The 25,696-nt window shown below is 37.2% G+C and overlaps 1 protein-coding gene across 1 annotated transcript in view; it reads left to right on the top strand.

Annotated features, from left to right (window-relative positions):
- LOC107748913 (chromodomain-helicase-DNA-binding protein 4-like) overlaps positions 1-25,696 on the top strand; it is a 47,440-nt gene that overhangs the window by 5,089 nt on the left and 16,655 nt on the right. Inside the window, exons 4-26 of the mRNA XM_016563921.1 lie at positions 1,279-1,503; positions 1,608-1,726; positions 7,559-7,815; positions 8,177-8,301; positions 8,512-8,647; positions 10,542-10,711; positions 10,857-11,090; positions 14,724-14,927; positions 15,052-15,263; positions 15,356-15,487; positions 16,218-16,317; positions 16,429-16,620; positions 17,368-17,568; positions 17,653-17,790; positions 17,933-18,054; positions 19,232-19,405; positions 19,484-19,625; positions 19,735-19,866; positions 22,558-22,675; positions 22,786-22,910; positions 23,066-23,158; positions 23,246-23,384; positions 23,478-23,647. Of these exons, the coding sequence (XP_016419407.1) occupies positions 1,279-1,503; positions 1,608-1,726; positions 7,559-7,815; positions 8,177-8,301; positions 8,512-8,647; positions 10,542-10,711; positions 10,857-11,090; positions 14,724-14,927; positions 15,052-15,263; positions 15,356-15,487; positions 16,218-16,317; positions 16,429-16,620; positions 17,368-17,568; positions 17,653-17,790; positions 17,933-18,054; positions 19,232-19,405; positions 19,484-19,625; positions 19,735-19,866; positions 22,558-22,675; positions 22,786-22,910; positions 23,066-23,158; positions 23,246-23,384; positions 23,478-23,647 (3,660 nt within the window). The remainder of the gene's footprint in view (positions 1-1,278; positions 1,504-1,607; positions 1,727-7,558; positions 7,816-8,176; positions 8,302-8,511; positions 8,648-10,541; positions 10,712-10,856; positions 11,091-14,723; positions 14,928-15,051; positions 15,264-15,355; positions 15,488-16,217; positions 16,318-16,428; positions 16,621-17,367; positions 17,569-17,652; positions 17,791-17,932; positions 18,055-19,231; positions 19,406-19,483; positions 19,626-19,734; positions 19,867-22,557; positions 22,676-22,785; positions 22,911-23,065; positions 23,159-23,245; positions 23,385-23,477; positions 23,648-25,696) is intronic.

Here is a 25,696-nt window from a genome sequence, read left to right as displayed (position 1 = left end):
CCAATGCACACAAACTTCCCAAAATACTGAGTGCCCTGTTGGTTACAGTGTTTACTTCCTTTTTAATCATATTTTTATTAAATATTTGTTTATTTGTGAAAAATACTTTGTCATTTAAAGTATAAGCATGTTTATTTTACACATTTATTTTTTTAATCCATTTCCAAATGATTTCAAATTTCTTAAATATTAAATAAAATTATATCGGCTTTATATCGGCCATCGGCCACCCTGCTTTCCAAGATATCGGCATCAGCTGTCAAAAAGCCAATATCGGTCGACCACTATACATAATTCCATTTTTTTTGGCCACTGAATCCCGATCCGACTGCTTCATTAATAATATCTACAGCTGTTGTGTTCAATAGGCTGAGTGCTTTTGTTGTATTTATAACACAGCCATTACAAGATTTAATTTGTGCAGAATCTCATTCTTGACTAGCTGGTCAAGTGATCCCTTTATTTTATTTAAAATACTGAACACAATATAAAGTAATCAAGTTTTGGTCTTGTAAGACAAGCGAAGTCATTTAATGTAAAGATCGCAAACCGGTTTTGTAACGTCATAAGTGGTTGTTAAGATGACTTCATATGAAAGCGAGCTCGTGCACAACTTAGATGGGACCTTTGTTTGCTTGAGAACTGAGACAGTGTTGCTACTGTCATAATAGTAATAATAGTTAATGCTAGAGAAATGCTGGAAGCCTAAAATGATTACTAGGCAGCATTTTTTTAAGTTTTGCATTTATCATGACTGCTTTGCCATTGGCTTTTATCTAGTGCTGTCAATCGAAAAAAAAAAGATTTTTTAAAATTTTTAAAGGGGTCATATGTTGCGATTTCAAGTTTTTCTTTCTCTTTGGAGTGTTACAAGCTGTTCGTGCATAGATAAGATCCTTGAAGTTGCAAAGACTAAAGTCTCAAAACCAAAGAGATATTCTTTATCAAAGTTAAGACTCTAAGGAGGGGGCTTTGTAGAAAACGAAGCGTTTGAGAGAGGCGGGGCGGCGAGGACCTACAATAATGTACAGTATTTGAAAAATAATGTGTTTTTTGAACATTAAAGCATGTCAACGTATTCTGTTACACCAAATACACAAAATAATGATCTTTAAAAAAGCATCATATGACCCCTTTAACAAATCTTACTAAATTCAAACCTTTGCATAGTATTTTACATTAATATAAATCTTAACCTAAAATCTTGTTTTGGACAATGGACTAGTGATTTTACCAGCATCCAAAACTGATCAAAAGTATGTCCTATGTGTCCTCCAGGATATCGGCATCAGTTCTCCGGAGCCAGTGGAAGGCCCTGATTTGGACGATGGTGAAGACCATTCGGAAAGCGAGGGTAGCGACTACACACCTGGCAGGAAAAAGAAGAAAAGAGCCAGCACCACAAAGGACAAGAAAAGAAGCAGCTCTGGTGCCGACAGAAACTCAGCAGCTTCCAAACGGAGGGAACCTGAGGAAGAGGAAGACGAGGATGATGACGATGCTGTGAGTTCATATGGGCTTTGGCAGCTAAATGAACTGAATGTTAAAGTAAATACAAATCGAATCACTCAGTTCTATAAGAAGTGTTTTTCTGAACTGATTTTAAGGAGCCGAAAAGTTCCTCTCAGCTTTTGGATACCTGGGGTATGGAGGACATCGATCATGTCTTCACTGAGGAAGACTATAGGACTCTGACCAACTACAAAGCCTTCAGCCAGTTCGTCAGGTATGAGTGCATTACCCACATTACCAAAATGAGAAAAATCATTGAACGTTTTTATTGTAAATTCACTATTAAAACAAACAACTATATTGCAGTGTTTATTATAAGTGATTCAGCTGTGCACAACATCATCCATGTCCCCTCACAATCTTTAAACAAATTAGACATCTCTGATGATGTATGTGATGGTGGGACGATAAGCTGCCAGTCACATTAGATCATCGCAATAGCGATCCAATGAACCCAGTGCTTCCCACAGGTTTGAAATATACTTGCGGTTAGGGCTGGGCGGTATGACGGTATATATCGTTACCTCAGTAGAAAATGTCAACTGTAACAGATTTTTTTTATTCCGTGTATACCGAGACATGTAAATAAGTGGGTGTGGATGAATTGCGTGCAGCGCCCGTGAGACTGAGGCTACGTTTACACTAGAGACCTGCGCAGGACGGATTTTTCAGTCCCGCTCCCGCCTGTTCCCGCAAGATTCTGTCCCGCGCCCGCCCGCTCCTGCAAAAATATATCTTATCTAGTCCCGCTTCCACCCGCAAAAGCCCGCATAAAAGTAATCTATATAGATTGTTTTCAGTGCATCCCGCACACCCACTCGCCCATCAAGAGTTGTCCCACGCCGCACCCTGTTGCGTTGGGTCCCGCGGTACTCCCGCAGGAGTGCAGGTCTCTAGTTTACACGACAACGATGGTAGTCAAAAACGCAAAAGTTTTTCCCTTGCGTTTTAATAAAGTTTCACGTATACACGACAACGTTTTCAAAACGATTCGCGGTTACACACATCCGCGAAAACGGCCAAAAACGCTGTATTACGTATGCCAGGCCAGTAGTTGGCGCTGTCACCTTGTTAGTAAACAGTACCTGTAGGGAAGTGACGATTATATGATGTAAATGATGCGTCTCCGCTGTTGGATGTAATATTGGTGAAGTAAATCCACACTTTGCTGAAGAAGCGTTAGCAAACTCTTGAGCAGCAGCAACAGTACCATGTACTCCGCCACTGTTGTGTATGTTTGTTCACGCTTGCCTTTAAAATCGTCACGTACTGCGCACGTCTACATACCTAACACATACTACGCACGCGCATGACGTCAACGTTTTCAAAGATTCCCGTTTTTGGTGTTCACACGGAAATTATAACGGTGCCGTTTTCAAAAACTTGCACTTTAAAACCCGTTTTCAAAAATATGCGTTTTCAGTCCCCAAAACACCGTTGTCGTATAAACGAACAGGCAAATCACATAAAAAGTTTCCTTTTTTTGCCTGAAAACATTGTCATGTACACGGCCCCTGAGTTGCTGCCATTTGCCAAAGAAACAAGGAAAAAGACAAATGAACAGATCAGGAGGATCCACAAAGGATTCAGTTTTCTAAAGGGTTGTTAATGAATTAAGCTTACTTGACTACAGCAGTTCATATGTCGTAATGAATAGAAATAGCCTTAAATAATGTATAGTTATTGGCATCTTTCCGCCTCTTGTGTGTACAGTTAATTTTTACATGAGAGAATCGCATATTCGCATTCAATGCTTTGTTAACCTGCTTGTTAAAGCGACTGTACATAATCCTGTATCTGAGGCAAAATTACTTAATATTGAGAATGCAACAGTGCATATAATATTTTTCTAACCCCAAACGATCGGAACCAGCTGATAATAACCTCCTGTTATTCGATACGTCTCAACTTGATGCTCAAATTAACTGATCACATTTTAATGATGCAGAATACACAAGTAAATGAAGTACTTTTCATTTCTAGAGTATTTGAGTTTATTTATTATGTAAAGCCCTCATTGTCGATTTTCAGAATAACTACATATATAATTAACTGTATCGTGTAATATATTGTTACCGTGAAAAAAAAATCATACCGTGAAACAGAATTTTGGTCATACCGCCCACCCCTACTTGCTGTGGTAGCCGGGTGGAAAAATCTTCCCTATTACCCAGGGCACAAAACTGGTCTACTACCAGTGACATGACATAAATTATGTGTTTTAATAATATTTTTATTTGTTGAAGTTCATTTTAATTACATAGGCTACTATTACATTTAATTAAATACTCCTATTATGCATTAATATGCATTGTAAATTATCCAAAATTACAGCATTTAAATGGTAGAGTTCTCCTTGCTTTGTCATATAGTGTCTTTTTTAGTGAATGGGAGACAGACTTTACTGATACTAGTAAAATCTATATATTGGATAATATGTGTCAAATAATGTTCTTTGACTTTTCTTCCTGCGGGGAAGCATCCCAGCCAGAAACAGGGCTCCAGACTGCGACTAAAATGCCGGATCCGTGTGGACGAAACGCCTATACGATACAAAATTTAATGCTTATACAGCTAAACGCGTCTCCGTGTGGACTCGGTCTTAAAAAGGTATAGATGTAAGCAAAACAGACAATTATCTTTTCTTGTAAAACGTGACAAGATCGCAAATTCAAAAGTGAAAGCTTCCGAAGCCCGTGGCTTATAAGAGGAACTCCTGTTCTCAAAATTCAAATCACAAATAATACTACTAATGAAAAAGGACAGATATAATACAGCATGTGGTGTATGCCATGCCTCATCTTATTCATTTTTGTTAATAAACGTTTTGTAAGCTTGTTTGTCATTGTATCTTACTGTTTTATTGTTGTTGTGGTTTTTAATTAAGAATAACAATTAATCCATCGTTTGTTTTAGGCTACGTCCACACGAAGCCAGAGCTTTTCCTATTCAATCTTTTTTTCCCCCCTTGTCTCAAGAAATATCTGCGTCCACACAAAACCGACACAAAACGATGTCGTATACATGCCAGACCAGTATGTGGCGCTGTAATTCTGCCACAGAGATACACTAAAAACGGAGAAGAAGACTTGGACTATGCGCATAAACCTTGCGCGCGGTATACAAACGAACATGGAACAACCCATTTATTAATCTGTGTTAATGTTAGTTAATAAAAAGACAATCGTTCAGTGTTTGTTCATGTTTTTGTTGCTGTTACGTGACGTAGCCGTGTCTGACTAGGGGCGAGACGTGGGCTGATGACGTCATCGTTTCAGAAAATATACGGATTCGCTGTCCACACAAAAACGCAAGGGCAGCGTTTTCAGATTTATCCACTCTGGGACCCGGTTTCAAAAAATATTGGTTTCACTCTCCCAAAATGCCGGATCCGTGTGGACGAAACGCCTATACGATACAAAATTTAATGCTTATACAGCTAAACGCGTCTCCGTGTGGACTCGGTCTTAAAAAGGTATAGATGTAAGCAAAACAGACAATTATCTTTTCTTGTAAAACGTGACAAGATCGCAAATTCAAAAGTGAATGCTTCCGAAGCCCGTGGCTTATAAGAGGAACTCCTGTTCTCAAAATTCAAATCACAAATAATACTACTAATGAAAAAGGACAGGTTGAATGTTAACCTCTTTCGTTTCCAGATAACTATAAACTATGATAAAAGTTCATCAGCATGCATTGGTTAATCCCAAAAAAACAAAAAACAATTGCGACCAAATCTTGTGTTCATGTGACCAACTGAGAAAGTTAGTCGCAAAAGAGCGACCAGTGGGAAGAATGAGCCTGGAGCCCTGCAGAAACTACAATAGTTTACTATGAATTAAATGGAAATTAAATTAAATACAATTTATTATGTAACCAAAATACTAATAATGCCCAGAAAAGAAAAAAAAACTTAACAAGTGACTTTTAATTATAAACAAGCCCGAAATACACAAGGACTCTTATTTTGAAATGTCTATACTATTGCGGGCTGATCTGTCAGATTAGAGAGAAAATATGCATTCTTACAACCGTCTAAAACATATTATATAGAGGTCACAAAGTAGACATTCTCATAATTCAACTCGAGATCATAATCAATTCGCACATGTGCTTCTAAATACATTTTATAGTTTGCACACATCTATTTTTAGTCGCAAATGCGAGTGAAGCACCCGCACTGTGGTCTCTGCAGCTAACTGTTGCTGTAGTTGTTTTTTGCTTTCCATTGTCACCTTTGGCTTGCTTAGTTGGAGTTTAAAAAACACTTAAAGGGATAGTTCACCAAAATTTTTTATTGTCATTTACTCACCCTCAAGTTTTTCCAGACCTGTATGAGTTTCTTTTCTCTGTTGAACACTAAAGATATTTTGAAGAATGTTGGTAACCAAACAGTTGACGGTAGCCATTGACTTATAATATGGGGGAAAATACTATGGAATTCAATGGCTACCATTTGGGTGAACTATATTACTGATTTGACTGTAGTGACACTATCGCATGAGAACAAAACTTGAGCTTGAGCTGAAAAATTACACCATGGTCTTATGTAGAGCTGCTTTTTAAGCTGAATGTTTCATAGTTTATGAACTTCACACAGTTATTCAACTGAACTAAGTCAACTCAACACTGTACTGACTTGAGCGGAATAAAGACACTGTCTTTTTTAGAGCTGCTTTGTCTCATATTTTAAGAAGCTTACATCGTTGATCCTGGTATTTTCCTGTTTATTACTGTGAAACTAGTTTGAAACCGTCTGTATCGAATAAAGTGCTATATAAATAAAGGTTGACTAACTTGACTTGTTTGGAGCGTTGCATGATGTTAATATGTGCAGGTCTGGAATATATTGTTTAGGGATGCACCGAATGTTCGGCAACCGAAATTATTCGGCTGAAAATAGCAAAAAAAGCTCTTTCGGTGTTCGGCCGAATAAGCGAAAAGACCGAATAAATTGTACCGAACAATGACGTGACTCGATCAAATAGAGGCGCGCGCTAATGCAGCAAACATGACGGCGGTGTGAAAACAGCTGTCCGAGAAAGACGCAAAAATCATTACAAGCACCGTCAGCGAGAGACTGTTTAGTACTGCATCGCATTTCTTCGATGAGAAGAGGAAGGGTGGTTGTTGGTGGTTACTGTATGATGATTAAAATCGTGAAATGCCTTTAAACAATTAAATAAACTGCAGAATGTTATGTTTTCTAATACACGCAGGAATTGCATGTGTTCATACAGCGCTGCACGAGCTCGCGGCGGTAGGGTTCAAAGTCCAAAGCGCAAGGGAAATCTGCGCTGAAACTGTTACTCATCAGCTGCTCAGTAACATTTTTATGAATTTTTACAAGGCATGTGACAATGCGATACGTGCAACAAACGTCTTCCTCAACATTAATAAATGTTATTATTGTAATTTTACTGTTGCTCTGTAAAATAAAATAATAATTACAACAGCTCTATTAAAACATTTATTGTAACATTTACACACAGTGTTCAGACTAGGATCTATAATATTTTCTAATGTTTTAAAAGAAGTCTCTTCTGCTCAGCAAGGTTGCATTTATTTGTAAGGCAAAAATACATGCCTGATTCAAGAAGGGGGTCTAAAAAATGGCCAACTTTACTAACTTATTAATTTTAAGTTAAGTTGTGTTTTATTGGTATAATGTCTGCTAGAATGCTAAAAAATTTTCAGTATTAAGTAAATATTTTTAAATTGTTGTTTTGTAAATTATCTTTTTCTTTGAAAAGCAGGACAAAACAGTAAAAAGCACATTTTGGCTATTTAATTTATGCAATGGTAAAAAAATTGGCAAAATGGGGGAAAAAACGTGAAAAACCGTGTTTGGTATTCGGCCTTCGGCCCAGTGTTTCATTTTGTTCTGCTTCGGTTTCAACCAAGAATTTTCATTTTGTTGCCCATATTGTTGGCCTAACCCATATTGTTGGCTTTAGACCAACATAGAAATGATGGCAACAAAATCATTGATTTAAATAGATTTCCACCAAATTTTAACCATGATGTCCTCCCTACAATCTCACAGGCCTCTGATCGCTGCCAAGAACCCCAAAATCGCCGTTTCCAAAATGATGATGGTTCTGGGAGCGAAGTGGAGGGAGTTCAGCACTAACAACCCTCTTCGGGGTTCGGCTGCTGCCACCACAGCCCTGGCGGCCGCTAGTGCCTCTGTATCAGTTGAAACTGCAGCAGAAAGTCCAGTCCCTGCGCCCACAGCCCAAATCAGTGCCGAGTCCACACCAGCAGCTCCCATACGCAAGGCCAAGACAAAAGAGGGCAAGGGTGAGTGCAAAGTTGTTTCAGTTCTTTTCATTTGTGTTTTTATGATTTGGTGAGTTGTCTGCCTGCGAAGCAACTGTTTTCCCCAGCAGTGACGTTTGTGTGAAATGTTATTACAGTTTAAATGGCTGTTTTCTATTTAAAAAATTTTTTTTAAATGTAATTTATTCCTGTGATGCAAAGTTTAATTTTCAGCATCATTACTCCAGTCTTCAGTGTCACATGATCCTTCAGAAATCCAATAAAACAAGATACTTTATATGATTTTACATGCTAACAGTGTTTATTTGTGATGTAGGACTTCTTAGCCACTAAATTTTTGCTTGCTGCATGGGAAGATGATGCTAATTCCTGCGCATTTCAGGGCCCAATGCACGCAAGAAATCCAAACCCGCACTCAAACCTCAAGAGAAGAAGGTGAAGACCAAAAAGGTTGCTCCTCTGAAGATCAAACTAGGAGGCTTCAACAGCAAGAGGAAACGCTCATCTGTAAGGACTTCAGTTCTACTTTTTTCCCCTTCCTTTTCTCCAGCTTGCCTTTGCACTCATCCTTTAACCTTTTTCCATGAAAGATGTTTTTTCTTCACTCTGCTCTAATTTTAGACATAGTATCTCGCTGATGACATCCAAGAAATTTTCTGGTAATTTTATCAGACTGTGTATTTCTCTCTGCTTTTTATTTCAAATTCTCTTTTATAGAGTGAAGAGGATGATGTTGACGTGGACAGTGACTTTGATGATGGCAGTATGAACAGTGTGTCTGTTTCGAATGGATCAAATGGCCGCAGTAGTCGCAGCAGCACTAAAAAGAAGCCCAAAAAGAAGACGAAAAAAGGTGAGAATCTTGTGTTCTCTGTCTATTAGTGCTTGTGAATATTATTAGGCTTAAACAGGCCAAGGTAACACCTTATATCTGTCATAATCCCTTCAGAGAACAACTTAAGGGACCAAAGACTATTTAGTTAGTAAAACCTTTGTATTTTGAACGTACTAAAACCCTGAGGAATATTTGGAAAGCCTAGAGCAGGGGTGGCGAACGTCGGTCCTGGAGAGCCGCAGCCCTGCAGAGTTTTGCTTCAACCCTAATCAAACACACCTGAACAAGCTAATCAAGGTCTGAACGGTTATTAGGAAGCTACAGGCAGGTGAGTTTTAATTAGGGTTGGAGCTGAACTCTGCAGGGCTGCGGCTCTCCAGGACCGGAGTTCGCCACCCCTGGCCTAGAGTGAAGTGATCATGAAATTAGATATCCTCCCCTAAAAATAAAAATGCATTTGAGGCACATTACTTTTATAGAGCCCTATGAAATCAGTTGTATTTTTTTCTCAAGTTACATTTTTTCAATTTAAATTTTTCTGGATTGATTTTGCATCACAGTTTTTCTAAATTGATTGATTGCTTTAAGAGTGCTTTAATGGTTAAATTAAACCTTAAGTAAAAATCCTTTCTGATTAATTGAAATCTTGTACAGTTTAACAATTTAAAGGGGTCATATGATGCGATTTCAATTTTTCCTTTCTCTTTGGAGTGTTACAAGCTCTTGGTGCATGAAGAAGATCTGTAAAGTTGCAAAGACTAAAGTCTCAAATCCAAAGAGATATTCTTTATAAAAGTTCAGAGTCAGCCACACCTACCTAAAACGGCTCGTTCTAACACACCCCCACATATCTACATCACTATGTGGAAAGATTTGCATAACGTCACCCAAATGTTCACGCAAAGAAAGAAGGCGTAACTTTTATTCTCACTGTAGTATTGTTGACGCTGCAGCCATGTCGTGAAGACGCTGTGTGCTTCGTTGTGAAAGCGAAACTACTTTGTTTGGTCTTCCAAAAGAGGACGATATCCGCTTCGTCATGCCTGGAGCTGATCCGTGCTGGTCGCTGAGGAAATACTTCAACTCGGCTTTCACCGTGGACAAAGCGGAGTCCAGCTTGGGGTCGTCACATGTGGTTGCCGCAAACCCGTCGGACGCTCCTTCGTCGAATCCGCCGGCCGCGCCGTTCAATCAGAGCACACCTTGCTTTTCAGACCGATGAGCTTTGTAAAAATCGACGCGTTTCAGAAAGGCGGGGCATAGAGGAGAAACAATAATGTACAGTATGTGGAAAATAATGTTTTTTTAACCTTAAACCGCATAAACACATTTCATTACACCAAATACACAAAATAATGTTCTTTTTAGCAACATCATATGACCCCTTTAAAAACAACTAGTTTTAGATGTATAGGCCTATCCCAGGGGTGTCAAACCCTGCAGAGTTTAGGTCCAACACACATACCATGTGGTTTTCAAATAAGCCTAAATTATTAGATTAGCTGGATCAGATGTGTTTAATTAGGGTTATATCTAAACTGTTGCAGGGCTGTGGCCCTCAAGGAACTGAAATTGACACCTTTGGCCTATCCCATTTTTGCCTCCCTCCCACTGTTAAAATGTTACGAAGTAATTTTTACTCTGAGTAAATTTTAAACAAGCTACTTTTTACTTTTACTTGAGTAGATTTTTAGACTGGTACTTTTACTTGTACTTAAGTAAAATTGCATTAATGTAATGGTACTTTTACTTGAGTAGAATATTTTCATACTCTTTCCACCTCTGCATTCTGCAATATGTAAATTTATTTTTTTATGACTGGATTCCACTATTCTGTCCTTGTTTTACACATCACGGAAATCATAGGGTCCTTCTATCTGTCGTTGATCTGTCCTTTCTCCTTCTCTGCTAGGTGATGATGGTGGTGATGGATATGAGACGGATCATCAGGATTACTGTGAGGTTTGTCAGCAGGGAGGAGAGATCATTCTCTGTGACACCTGTCCACGAGCTTATCACATGGTCTGCTTGGACCCTGATATGGAGAAGGCACCTGAGGGCACCTGGAGCTGCCCACACTGCGTGAGTGAACCAACTCTGAATCTCCACATGTGTTCAATATAAAACTGCAGCACTTGCCTCCTGTAAAATGATTGGTTTTGTCCAAAGAGCTGAATGTCAAGCCCTGATGTGCCACTGTACTCCGCATCATCTCTTCCTCTTTCAGGAGAAGATGGGCATCCAGTGGGAGGCTCGTGAGGACGCGTCAGACGGTGAAGAGGATAACGAGGCGGGAGGTGATGCAGAAGAGGATGACCATCACATGGAGTTCTGCAGGGTTTGTAAAGATGGTGGAGAGCTGCTATGCTGTGACTCCTGCCCCTCGTCATACCACATCCACTGCCTTAACCCACCCTTGCCCGAGATTCCCAATGGAGAATGGATCTGCCCTCGCTGCACCGTGAGTCAACTGCGTTACAACTTGTAAATGGGCTTAAAGGTCTGAGGTCACATGTGGCACTGTCATAGACACTAAGACAGAGATTTTGCTTTCCTTGGACATGACAACCTATTTTCACAAATATATATGACTCGGCCTGGAGGACAGACGCAAGTAATTGCACGCGCTCAGTCGATCTCTCTCTCATTCACTGTCTGTTTAGGCTTGTTAAGTGCAAATCTACAGAGCCTCTGTACAAATCAGCATGGTACACATGGTTATCATTACTAACTTGTTTAATATTCAGTCCAAATGGGTGAAGTGTAAAACGAGAAGGGCATAACCTTACGAAAAAAGAAAATGCAAAAATCGCAGTTGCTGTGGTTCTTGCATTCCTCTGCGGTTTGCTCGTCAATAGCGCGGTATTGCGATATTGCGGTTATCGCGACAGCCCTAAATGTTACTACAGCAAAACGCATGTCGGAGACTCAAATAACATAAACATTTCCTACTTTTGAATAATAATGTAAGTGTTATACCATTAATGTATTTTATTTAATATACGTGCATAATAACGTAGTATATTTAGATAATTATAAATTGTATATAATAGTTACAGTATATAATATAAATGTAATACCAAAACAAAATATGATTATAAATACAAATTATATTTACAAAATTGTTTTATTCAGTATAAATAGTGTACTTTTGAATTGTAATATAATTCATATAAATGTAATGCATTTAATAGATAAATTTAATAAATCTCATATTTGTATTTTTTTTTATATAATATACATGCATAATAAATAAATTTAGTATTTAAGTAAATAAATGTAATTAGGACTCATATCATACAAATAGCCTACTTTTGAATTATAATGTAAATTTAAATACCATTAATATATAAATATAATTTATTTAATTTATAATTAATACTAGGGATGCACTAAAATGAAAATTATGGGCAGTTATAATGGGTTCTTTTTGCTTTTGACACAACACTTGCATCCAGCCTTTAAGCGACTGAACGCTAGTTGGCAGGGCCTATGGTGAGATGATGTCTTGCTCTGGAGGCGGTGTTTATGCAAATGTTTGTGCCCTTGTGACGTCACATGCCACCTCAGATCCAAGTAAACTGTTTTTGGAGCTTGATTAAATAAATTCTTTGTTTATAATGAGGAGGACGTTTTTAGTGGTCGACCGATATATCGCCGCAGCCGGTATTTGGAATTTTTTAAATATCGGCATTGGCCGATAAGTCTTTACGTGTGGCCGATGTTTTTCAAAACGGATTATGACACCATATCGTGCATTTATACATCCTCTTTAAGACGAGCCACTCAGATGTGAAGCCAGCACCTGACAGACAGTAAAATGACCAATCATCATTCACTTTCTAATGTGACGCTAAGTTGTGTTGGGTACTTCTAAACAAGACGCTGTTTTCCGGTGGACTCAAAAGCTGGTGCACTCCAGAATGAAAGCTGGGTCAACACTATTATGTAATAATAATACATTTGAATTCCTTTTATATGTTTATTCAGGAATATCCGCTGTATTTGATTGCCCATGATTGGCACAATATCGCGTGCACAGTATACCTTTTCATATGTTCCGGTTTTATTTAATGCTGCTATATACTGATAACCAAGCATGTACTTATACGCCTTCAGGCTTGTATTATTTTTTACAATGAAACAGACAAGCATAACGAAACAGATCAGAGACGTATATCTTTATTATTAACCAACTATCCCATACACAAACTGAGAAATGTTTCTTTTTAGTTAAAACAGATGTTGTCAAAGTTTTCCTTTGGGGACATAATTTGAAGTTGGAAAAAGGTAATAAATTGCAATATATCGCAGAATATCGCAATATATTTAAAATCGCAATAATATTGTATCGTGATAATATCGTATCATGAGGCCTCTGGTGATTCCCACCCCTAATAAACACTGTTGGTTACGTAAAAAGTGAGAAAAAACAGATGGTTGCAGCTCTTAAACAGGGTGGCCGCGGGTCCTTAAAAAGTCTTAAAATGTCTTAAATAAAGTTTTCCTAAAATAAGGCCTTAAAATGTCTTAAATTCAGATTCAATAGGTCTTAAATATTTTTGGTCACATTACGGGATATTGTCTGCTGATATGAAAAGTTCACTGTATATCGTAATAACAAATATAATTTTTGACAGCGATGATATTTTGTTTTCTTTTTACGTTTAAACGCGTTCAATATTACATATACGTATGTAATATAATGTGTATTTCCATCACAGGCTTGGTCTTAAATTTCACATAAGGTGGTATTAAAAAGTCTTAAATTTAACTTGTTCATATCTGTAGACACCCTGTTAAAGCGACAGCAGAATAATAGTACTAAACATCCTGCCGCTTAATTTCTTTCTTGTGCTGAACTCAAAAGAAGGTATTTTGAAGAATGTGGGTAGTCAATCAGTTGCTGTTCCCCATTGACATTGACAGATGGAAAAAAAATACTATGGAAGTCAGTGGGGACCAGCAACTGTTTGGTTACCCACATTCTTCAAAGTAACTTTTATGTTCAACAGAAGAAAGAAACTCATTCAGGTTTAAAACATCTTGAGAGCAAATGATGACAGAATTTTCAGTTTTGGGTAAAACAACAAAACACAAAGAAAAATCACTCACAGGTCTTGACTGAAGAACTTTAATACAGTTGCTTTAATAAGAATCAATGTATAATTTAAACAGTGAAGTATATAGTTTTTTATGTTTAGATTTGTTCATTCAGTTTCTTGAATGCTGCTAAATACACCTACCATACCTGAAAATAAAGCAATAATAAAGTTTCTTTTATTTGTATATTATGTGTATTTGTACCGTGTATCTTTTTTCTTATTTTTTTAATAACAAAGATAAAATAATGATCTTCACCCACTTTGGTCTAAATGTCTGCCATTTAAAAAAAAATTATTTTTTTTGTTGTTGTTACCTTACAAGGCTTTGTTTTTAAAATTAGTTTGGGTGTACTACTCAGACAACTCACAAAATAAAACCAACATGACAAAGAATTGTGATAAAATCGTGAATCATGATTTTCCTGAAAAGTCGTGATATGATATTTTTGCATATGGCCCACCCCTAGTACAAAGACCTCTTATATGCCAAAAGATCAAGGCAAGTTTGATCGCTCATGCCATGACCCCTTTAAATATCAATATATTATTTTTATTCAGTTTTATGTAACAATCTGATTAAACTGAATTAATTAATACATATGCATTTTATATAATAGGTATGCATAATATAATTATTAATTATTTACATATGATTACTAATGTACAAAAAACTACTTTTTAAATTTATAATTCATATAAATGTTGTATATAAATAATTGGGATTCAAATAATATGTACAAATAACCTAGCTTTGATCATTTAAATGTGTTTAAGAAACGTATGACTATTGGTAGTAGTAATGTATGGGTATTATCCTTTTCAGTCCACTTTTTAATATATTTAGACTTGATTAGGTTTATATTTAATTAACCATTGATTTTTATTTTTGATAAAAATGTATACAAGAAATCTAGATTTGACTCTTTCCATGTTGAAACGTCCCTTTGTGCATTGTGAAATAATTTATACCGATTTTTTCCCCCCTCCAGTGTCCTACTATGAAAGGTAAGGTGCAGAAGATTCTGACCTGGCGCTGGAGTGAACCTCCTCCTCCGACCCCTGTGCCACGGCCCAGTGACCTCTCTGCTGATGCGCCTAACCCCACGCCATTAGCTGGTCGCCCTGAGAGGGAGTTCTTCGTTAAATGGCAGAATATGTCCTACTGGCACTGCTCCTGGGTTTCCGAGCTGCAGGTACAAGCACTGGCTCTTACTGCGGTCTTAAAATGCCATTTTGAATCCAGCTTCAGGCTGAATTTACACTCAATTAGTTCACTTGGTCCTAGTTTTGGTCCACACCTTCTCTTGCTCTCTCTAGCTGGAGATGCACTGTCAGGTAATGTTCAGAAACTACCAGCGCAAGAATGACATGGACGAACCCCAACCCATAGACTTCGGTGGTGAGGGAGATGAGGAAAAGAGCGACAAGAGGAAGAAAAAAGACCCCACCTATGCTCGGATGGAGGAGAAGTACTACCGCTTCGGCATCAAGATGGAGTGGATGGTGATTCACCGCATCCTGAACCATAGGTGAGATAAGCTCAAAAACTTTAGATTGAAATGATTTGGATCAGTTTCATGGCTTTGCTCACATCGTATCTGTTGTGTTTTATTCTTCTCAGTGTGGATAAGAAGAATAACTGTCACTACCTCATCAAGTGGAGGGATTTAACTTATGATCATGCCACCTGGGAGGCAGAGGATATGGATATACCAGAGTTTGACACCTACAAACTGCAATACTGGAACCACAGGTATACATGTGCACAGACGCTAACACGAAACCGCATTCGCAAAGCATTTAACTTCAAAATAATGTGAAGTAACATAATGCTATTTAATGTATATTCTTATTTAAATAATAATTTTTGTAATTCCTGACAGTGCTATTTTAGTATTATTTATGTACCGTTATAGTTTCTACTACAATTTGAAATTAGATTTTATTTTTATATTTTTAAGTTTTTATTTTAATTTTAGTTTTAGTGATTTTGTTATACTTCAGTGATTTTAATTTTTTTTATATTACTATTTAGATTCAAATTATTTTTATTTATATATTATTCTAGTTTATATTAATATTTTAAATAGGCTTTTTTATATTTTCAGTTTTTTTGTGCTTTTGTCATTTTTAATATTACTATTATTATGACTATTTTATATTATATTATTAGTAATTTTAGTGCTTCATAAACTTATTTCAGTTACTTGCCATTTCTAATTTCCATTTAGTTCAATATTTTCACCAACATTTTTAAATAGCAAATGTTTTTAATAGTTTTAGTTACTGATAACCCTGATTCCTGCTAAAACAGCCTTGATTACATTAGTATGCAAAAATGCCTTTTAAAGGTAGTAAAAGCTATACAAAAGATTTTGAAAATTTCTTCAATGAATTAAGAGAGAAATGTGTAATCTTTAGGTTCATAGACCTGAAAATGCACATACTCATCAGGTTCATCTGTTTTTGTTTTTTTCTTAAAGGGAGTTGATGATGGGTGATGAAGGTAAACCAGGAAAGAAAATTAAGGTCAAAGGAAAGGTGCGAAAACTGGACCGACCTCCAGAGAACCCTGTCGTGGATGTAAGTCAGCTGCATTGTTTTCATCCTACATAAAACACCACACCTATTAGACCCAGCTGCATCATTCACTTGCTCAACAATGGCTGAAATCCATTTCTTATTCTCCTGTAGCCCACTATTAAGTTTGAGCGTCAGCCAGAGTATCTGGACGCTACAGGCGGGACCTTGCATCCGTACCAGCTGGAGGGGCTCAACTGGCTCCGCTTCTCCTGGGCTCAGGGAACCGACACCATCCTGGCAGACGAGATGGGTCTGGGAAAGACCGTGCAGACTGCTGTTTTCCTCTATTCACTGTATAAAGAGGTGTGCAGTTTTATGTTTTTAATGGAATTGAACAAAGAATTAAAATAGGATGTGCTTTAATAGTCTTCGTAATCCAAGAATAACTACACTACTGTTCAAAAGTTAGGGGTTGGTAAGATTTTTTTTATATATATTTTCGAAGAAAGTCTCTTATGCTTACCAAGGCTTCATTTATTTGCTCAAAAATACAGTAAAAATAGTAATATTTGTGACAATATTACAATTTAAAAAAAAATACTTATGATGTAATTGAAGTAATGGCTGATGAAAATCCAATTTGCCAAAGGAATAAGTGTCATTTGTTCCTTCAGAAGACTTTCTAATATTTGGTGCACAAGAAACATTTCTTACTATGATCAATGTTGAAAACAGTTTAATATTTTTGTGAAAAACTGTGATCATTTTATTTTCAGGATTCTTTGATGAATAGAAAGTTCAAAAGAACAGCATTTATTTGAAATATATTTTTTTGTAACATTGCAAATGACTTTAACTGTCACTTTTGGTCCATTTAATGCATCCTTGCTGAATAAAGTATTAATTTCTTAAACACAAAAAAAATCTTACTGATCCCAAATTTTTAAATGGTAGTGTATATTTTCATACAATGCTATAGCTAAATAGTATATTTTATGTTTTGTAAGTGTAGAAATGTTATGTAAAAATTAAATGTATTGAATGTTACATTACTACCTTCGTACAGCATATCCTCTTCAGTTTTAAAGTGCTGGTGTCTTCGTTCTCCAGGGTCATTCGAAGGGTCCGTTCCTGGTGAGTGCCCCCCTCTCCACCATCATTAACTGGGAGCGAGAGTTTGAAATGTGGGCCCCGGGTATGTATGTCGTCACATACGTTGGTGATAAGGACAGCAGGGCTGTCATTAGAGAAAACGAGTTCTCCTTTGAGAACAACGCCATCCGCGGTGGCAAGAAGCCCTCTAGGATGAAGGTTAGTGAGAACTCTGCTTTCCATTGAAGAATCTTAAGACACTTGAATCCATATATGAGTGATTGTTTCCTATTGATCATGCAGAAAGAAGCCTCCGTGAAGTTCCATGTTCTCTTGACCTCCTATGAGTTGATCACTATTGACACGGCTGTTCTGGGCTCCATCGACTGGGCTTGTTTGGTTGTTGATGAGGCCCACAGACTGAAGAATAATCAGTCAAAGGTGAGACCAACATAGATTATGCAATAATTTGAGTATGATGTAGACTGACAATGTAGTTAAATTTTTTTACAAATGTATATTACATTGTTCATTTCTAAAGTGGTTTGAGGTTTTAATGTTTTGCTGTGGTATTTTTATGTAGTTTTTCAGGATCCTCAACAACTACCCACTGCAGCATAAGTTGTTGTTGACTGGAACTCCTCTACAGAACAACTTAGAAGAGCTTTTCCATCTGCTCAACTTCCTCACACCAGAGAGATTCAGGTGCGTTTCTGATTCATTTCAAATCCAAGGATCATGCAGGAACTTGTGAGTAACTTTCAAAGATAGAAATACTGTGTGTGTATATATAGTCATGATATTAGATAAAAATAGAGAAAATATATACATTTCTATAAATAACAAATGTACAACAATTAATATAAGGTACATAAATTATATATATATATAAAAGGGATGCACCGAAAATTCTTTAAAAAATTTTTTTTTTTAATAATTTTTTCAAAAAATTATCATTCTTTTTTGGCTGAAAAAGAAAAACGGCCGAAAATATATGGTGCACCGCCCAGCAGTGTTCAGCACGCAGGTTTTACTCTCCCTCTAGCCGTTGTCACTGCGCGGTGTGGCGCTCTGCTCAATATTCAGCTCTATGAGTGCTCTTTCCATTGAGTTGCTCATGGCCCATGCGATCGCTCCATTCACTTACTGCTCATGCTCACCGGAAAAGTAAAGTCCGCTCAAATAATGCTCAGACAGGACATTTCTTTGTAGTATGTAGTACAGCTGTACTGGGCAATGCTGGTAAAACAACGCTACCCTCTCGTGACACTATGCTCTGCTCACATGCTCTGATAATACTAGCTTTATAGGACTATACATTATTTGGATAATTAAGCAAAAAATTCAGTTAAATCTGATTCTGTTACATAGAACTGATTTAAAAAATAGGCCTATTTTGATATTTAATATTAATATATTTTCTGTCCAGTTTTTTTGTCTTTCAATAAAAGTGGTTATTTTATTGATTTGTATTTTTTTTTACTTTTAACTGTCGCGATTAAAGCGAAAAATGAAAATGAAGGAAAAGTGTTGATTGGCATTACGTTTAGATTTGCTCACAATGCATCAAAGATTTTTTTATACATGTTTTTTTTTTTTTTCAGCTTTGAGCATTATAACCAATCACACACGTTTCTGTTGAGCGCATGTTTAGATTAGTCACCAGTGATGGAAAAAATCCGCAAAACGTTTTGTTCAGTTCATGCGCTCACTGAATGAATTCTGCACTCTTGCTAATACTCTCATCAATACTTAAAAACAAAATCTGCATATAGTTTTATGAAAAAAAAAAAAAAACTCTTTTTAAATGAAACCCTTTAGCAGCCTCTGGTGGCCCCCTGGGCATCTGCAGACATAAATAACACTATCTCTCATTCTGTAGTAATCTTGAGGGTTTCTTGGAGGAATTTGCCGACATTGCTAAGGAGGACCAGATCAAAAAGCTTCACGACATGCTGGGACCACACATGCTCAGGAGACTCAAAGCCGACGTGTTCAAGCACATGCCTTCCAAAACAGAGCTCATTGTCCGAGTCGAGCTCAGCCCCATGCAGAAGTGAGTATGTGATGAGGAATGGACTGAGAAGTAGGTTACAGGAGGCAGAGTTTCTAAATCTTTTATCTATGAATCCAGGAAATATTACAAGTTCATCCTGACCCGCAATTTTGAGGCTCTGAATACTCGTAGTGGAGGAAACCAGGTTTCTCTACTGAACGTCGTCATGGATCTCAAGAAGTGCTGTAATCATCCCTATCTTTTCCCCGTTGCTGCTATGGTACAGTCCACTTTTATCTCTTTCTGTACCTTTAATAATAGACCAATAACATGTGTCATATTATGTGATATGTGAGTAAATTGGTTACTCGATTGGCTGTGTGAAACAGGAAGCTGCCAAGATGCCCAATGGGATGTATGAGGGCAGCACCCTGACTAAAGCCTCTGGCAAACTGCTGCTACTGCAGAAGATGCTGCATAAACTCAAGGAGGGCGGACACAGAGTGCTCATCTTCTCTCAGGTAAACAAGCATTTATTTATTTACTTGGGATTCATTTACCTTTTATGTAGAGATGCACCGATTGCAATTTTCTTGGCTGATTCAGATTTTTTTTCTTTCTTTTTTTTGTAAGTGCGACCTGCCGATACCGATTTTTGCCGATTCCGATTTTCTTTCTAAGAACTATAAACAACTCTCAAAATAAAGTGCTCTGTGACTGGAAAGAGGTAGAAATGAGTTGCTGTATATAACAAAACAGATGTCATTTCGCACTACGTTTATAAATGGGCTTTTTTTCTCCTAAACTTATTAAATATGTGTCATCTTTCACATCAAATTCTTACATTTTCAATTAATTCAGTTAGAATGATAAGAAACTGTAGATTTGTTACCATTCAAGTGAAATCAGTATCAACAAACTCCATCTTTCCACTGCAGAGGCAACAGAAGTTGCATCCGAAGCAGAGTATGTGAGCGGAGCGGCGTGATTTTGCCTGGAGCTAGGAGCGGATTTCGTTGAGGTTTCGAAGTCGGAGCGTTGAGGTTTTCACTCGCTCCGAGAACGCTCCGCTACTGCTCCGTCACGAGCACAAATTATGCCAACTCGCGCATTAAACATAATTAGTTAGCTTGACAGATATGTGGATCACATATGAAGGTTAAAATGGCGATGGGCGAGTGCGGGAGGTTAAAGCATGTTGTAAATTGTACAGTTTGTTAATCTCCGCTCGAACTGTGAAACAGGAAGCCATGGCTGGATAATTTCATGTTCATAATTACCCTGGTGTGCTCAAAATTGTAAATATGAATGGGAATATACTTCAGAGATATGTTACTCATAAGAATTTCTAGGAGTGCCAATAATTGTGTCCAGCGTGTATTTGAGAAAAACATTTATTTCATAATGATATTTCCCCCCCATTTTAAATTCTTATTATCCAATGAAAGGTTAGATTTTTGTGAATTTTTTAAATAAAAGATCAAAAGGATTAACAATGCAGATTAATTTTCACAGCCTTCTTTGTTCATATTTACCAAGGGTGCCAATATTTTTGGCCATGACTGTAAGCTAAGCGAGTTAAGCAGTCATTTAATATAGACTTTGGCTAATTGTAGTGTTCCAATAAACCATGTTAAAACTATTCTTCTAGTATTATGCATTTATTTTTCGTTTAATATCATTTCTTAACAGAACTTAGATTTTTCAAGCATAGTGAAATAATTTGGTCGCGGAGCGGTGTTTCTGATCAGTGGAGCGAGGAGTGGAGCGGGAGCGGGAAATGGTGAACTCGGAGGGGAGCTGGAGCGGAGTGATTATTGAATGCTTGGAGCGCGGAGGGGAAATTGTTGCCGCTCCACTCCGCTCACATACTCTGATCTGAAGTGGCATTAGATGTATTTACACAGACTGTTTGATGAAGCTGAGGTGCCATAAATGAATTTTCACCGCAAAATTGCATATGTATGCATAAATAATGTGATAACCTTAATGTTAATGTTGTTGAATATACAAATAAGAAATGTTGGGAAAAATGCACTGATACATTAAATATGAAACTAAACCAGCAGTAGGTGGCGGCAAATGACTGTTTAAATAAGTGAGTCATTTAGTCATTATTTCAACCGATTAGTTTAAACGGCTGATTCATTCAGAAACGAGGCAAGTGACTGTCTTTATGAATGGGTCACTCACTGAATCATTGACTCACTCTATTCGTTCAAAACATGGATTCTTTAAGTAATGAATGTGTTGGGTCTGCTGAGGCTTTGATTGGAGCTATTTTTGTTTGCAAAATTGAGCTAAAACGGTCAATATTGTCTAAATTGTAAGTCACTTAATTCTAACATTTTGTTTATTGTATAAAATCAGTGTTATATTGCAATCATTCTGATATTCAGGAAAACATCTTGGTTGTGTAATTTTGCTTACCTATTATAAATATAATTTTTTTCTACCGCAGTATGCATCTATAACTTTCAATGTGTGCTGTTGCGCTCATTTGTTTTGATTTCGGCACGAGTCTCTCTCCCACTCAGACAGGCTGCGGGAACCTCACCTGACACAACATCAATACATTATCAGTCGCCGTTTACACTGAATGCAATAAAATCAAAATCATTCTCGCACGAAAATTTGTGGTGGCCAAGTTTCAGTGCTTCCCTAGTTATGGTTGTTATTGACGTTTTAATCAGGCTTCTTGTCCGGACTGGCTAGTAAAATTCTCTCTCACTTGCCCCTTTAAAAAATCTACTTGTCCCAGACGAGCGCTAATCGAGCCCTGTTCCCCCTCGGTTTACTTTGGCCGAAAAGGTGACATTAAGGACATTTACAATGTTGCACAAAAATTCTGTTAAAAAACGTTGTTCCTTTGAACTTAAAAATCAAAGAATCCTGAAAAAAATCTAGGAAGCAGCACAATTTTATTTTATTTTATTTTATTTTTTTTTTACTTTTTTTTTATGTTTATTGAGTAGCAAATCGATTTCTGAAGATCATGTGACACTGAAGTAATGATGCTAAAAATTTAGCTTCGCATCACAGGAATAAATTAGATTTTAAAATGCATTCAAATAGGAAAAGTTATTTTAAAGTGTAATAATATTTCACAATATTACTGTATTTTTTTTTTTGACTGTATTTTTTTGGTTTTAATGACAAAAGCACCTATAATGCACAGCAGGGGTTTGAGATGTTTTGTCCCTCTTCTCTAGATGACCAAAATGTTGGACCTGCTAGAAGACTTCCTGGAGAATGAGGGCTACAAATATGAGCGTATTGACGGAAGCATCACAGGAGGCATGAGACAGGAAGCCATTGACCGTTTCAATGGCGAGTTCAGATGTTTGCTATGTAACTGATGTGGTTTGTTTATTTGTTCTCTCTTGTTCTATATAAACTCCATTTCTAAGTGCCATAATGAATTTTGTTTTTCACTCTAGCTCCTGGTGCTCCCCAGTTTGTTTTCCTGCTGTCGACCAGAGCCGGTGGTTTGGGTATCAACCTGGCGACTGCAGACACAGTCGTCATCTATGACTCAGACTGGAACCCTCACAATGACATTCAGGTGAGATCAGGCATCAGCAGTTGTCTCTGATGTTTGACATCAGGATAATCTGCTAAAAATCAGTAAGATCTGCCTTGATAAGCTGAAATGACTTTTTTCAACTTCCAGAAGCAAGTGTGTTTCATTTTGATTTTTGTTCTGTTTTCTCTTTGTAGGCCTTTAGCAGAGCTCACAGGATTGGTCAAAACAAAAAGGTGATGATTTATCGCTTCGTGACCAAAGCCTCTGTTGAAGAGAGAATTACTCAGGTACACTACAGTTCTTCTGTGAAACAAAATGTTTTTGCCAACACTGTCTTTTGAATCTAAACTGAATGGTCTTTATTTTATCTCAAGGTGGCCAAGAAGAAGATGATGTTGACTCACTTGGTTGTGCGCCCTGGATTGGGCTCAAAGACTGGTTCGATGTCCAAACAGGAGCTGGATGACATTCTCAAATTTGGTACAGAGCAGCTCTTCAAAGACGAGGGAGAAGGTGTGCTTTGAGTTACAAGACTTTTTAATTTATACTAATACAGTTTCTCACCCAAGGAACTGAAATTGGAATTGGTTGTGTTTGTCTGTTAAGGAGAGAATAAAGAAGAGGACAGTAGTGTGATTCACTATGATGACAAAGCCATCGACCGACTGCTGGATCGTAACCAGGACGCCACAGATGACACCGAGCTCCAGAGCATGAACGAATATCTCAGCTCCTTCAAAGTGGCTCGATATGTGGTCAAGGATGAGGAGGAAGCGGTGAGTGCCAATAAAGAGCATTGTTAAATAAAAAGCCTTTTTTTGGGGGGGGGAGTAAATGTAATCCATTCTGAAGCAATAGTCTCATTTAAAAAACTAATTTCACTCTATTTGTGATATTTGCCTTAAATTGATTTCTAGGACACAAAATCAGTGTTATATTGCAATCATTCTGATATTCAGGAAAACATCTTGGTTGTGTAATTTTGCTTACCTATTATAAATATAATTTTTTTCTACCGCAGTATGCATCTATAACTTTCAGTATGTGCTGTTGCGCTCATTTGTTTTGATTTCTGCACGAGTCTCTCTCTCACTCAGACAGGCTGCGCGAACCTCACCTGACACAACATCAATACATTATCAGTCGCCGTTTACACTGAATGCAATAAAATCAAAATCATTCTCGCACGAAAATTTGTGGTGGCCAAGTTTCAGTGCTTCCCTAGTTATGGTTGTTATTGACGTTTTAATCAGGCTTCTTGTCCGGACTGGCTAGTAAAATTCTCTCTCACTTGCCCCTTTAAAAAATCTACTTGTCCCAGACGAACGCTAATCGAGCCCTGTTCCCCCTCGGTTTACTTTGGCCGTACACGTATTACAAATTGCGAACTTTGTGTCTTCTTCACTCACAGTGAAGAACTACCACGCCGACGACGTTTACATGCAGATGTGAGCGTAGCAGTGATGTCAAAACGGACCGGCTCGGAATCGGCAACACGTGAGACTGACCGGTCCGGGCCGATCACACGGAAAATTGGCTGATTCCGGTCCCTGGCCGGTCGATCGGTGCATCTCTACTTTTATCTCTGAGGCAAAACCAATATCAAAATTTTCTCTCTTCCTCTCTCTCTCTTTATTACTATTATTTTTTTTTATTGATAATAATACATATTGCTATTATTAAGTATTTATTAAGTATGAATAATAAATATTTATACTACCGTTCAAAGGTCAATACGATTTTTGTTTCTGAAAGAAATTAATACTTTTATTTTGCAAGGATGCATTAAATTAATAAGAATTACAGTGAAGACCATTTATAATGTTACAAAGATTTCTGTTTCAAATAAATGCAGTTCATTTGAACTTTCTAAAAATCAAAGAATCCTGAAAAAAATCTAGGAAGCAGCACAATTTTATTTTATTTATTTATTTATTTTTTTAAACTTTTTTTTATGTTTATTGAGTAGCAAATCGATTTCTGAGGATCATGTGACACTGAAGTAATGATGCTAAAAATGTAGCTTCGCATCACAGGAATAAATTATATTTTAAAATGCATTCAAATAGGAAAAGTTATTTTAAAGTGTAATAATATTTCACAATATTACTGTTTTTTTTTTTTTGACTGTATTTTTTTGGTTTTAATGACAAAAGCACCTATAATATTCAGTTAGAATAATTAGACTCTGTATGGTTGTTACCATTCAACTGAAATCAGTATCAACAAACTCCATCTTTCCACTGCAGAGGAAACTGAAGCTGCATCGAAAATTCTATTTAGATGTATTTACTCAGACTGTTTAATGAAGATAAGAGGTTCCATAAATGCATTTACACAGTAAAATTGCAAGTGCATAAATAATGTTATAAGATTAATGTTTTACTTTTTTTAACATATAAATATAAAATGTTGGAAAATGCAATGATACTTTTAAAGGGGACCTATTATGCAATTCACTTTTGCATGGTGTTTGGACATAAATGTGTGTTGACAGTGTGTGTACACAACCACCCTATAATGATAAAAATTCACCCACTCCTTTCTTTTTTAATCCCTATAAATCATAAGCAGTGTCTCCCAACTACCTGTTTTCCGAATTGGTGCTAATGTGACGTCACATTAGCTACAGGCCCCGCCCACGAATGTTGAGAGACACTGCCGTTTTAACAAAGAACCGCCCTGAGCGAGTTCACAACGAGTTGTACACAGTCCGCCATTGCTGCATTGATGAGAATGTCTCCCAAGCGTTTTAGGTGGATGTATGAATCCACATAGCTCTCTCCTTATTACCGAAATCTGAGCCGCTGAAGACAAGGTGGATT

Source organism: Sinocyclocheilus rhinocerous, unplaced genomic scaffold (genome assembly GCF_001515625.1).
Source record: "Sinocyclocheilus rhinocerous isolate Xijiao unplaced genomic scaffold, SAMN03320098_v1.1 scaffold3853, whole genome shotgun sequence".
In the NCBI taxonomy this organism is placed as follows: Eukaryota; Metazoa; Chordata; class Actinopteri; order Cypriniformes; family Cyprinidae; genus Sinocyclocheilus; species Sinocyclocheilus rhinocerous.
This window is presented reverse-complemented; position numbering and strand designations above follow the sequence as displayed.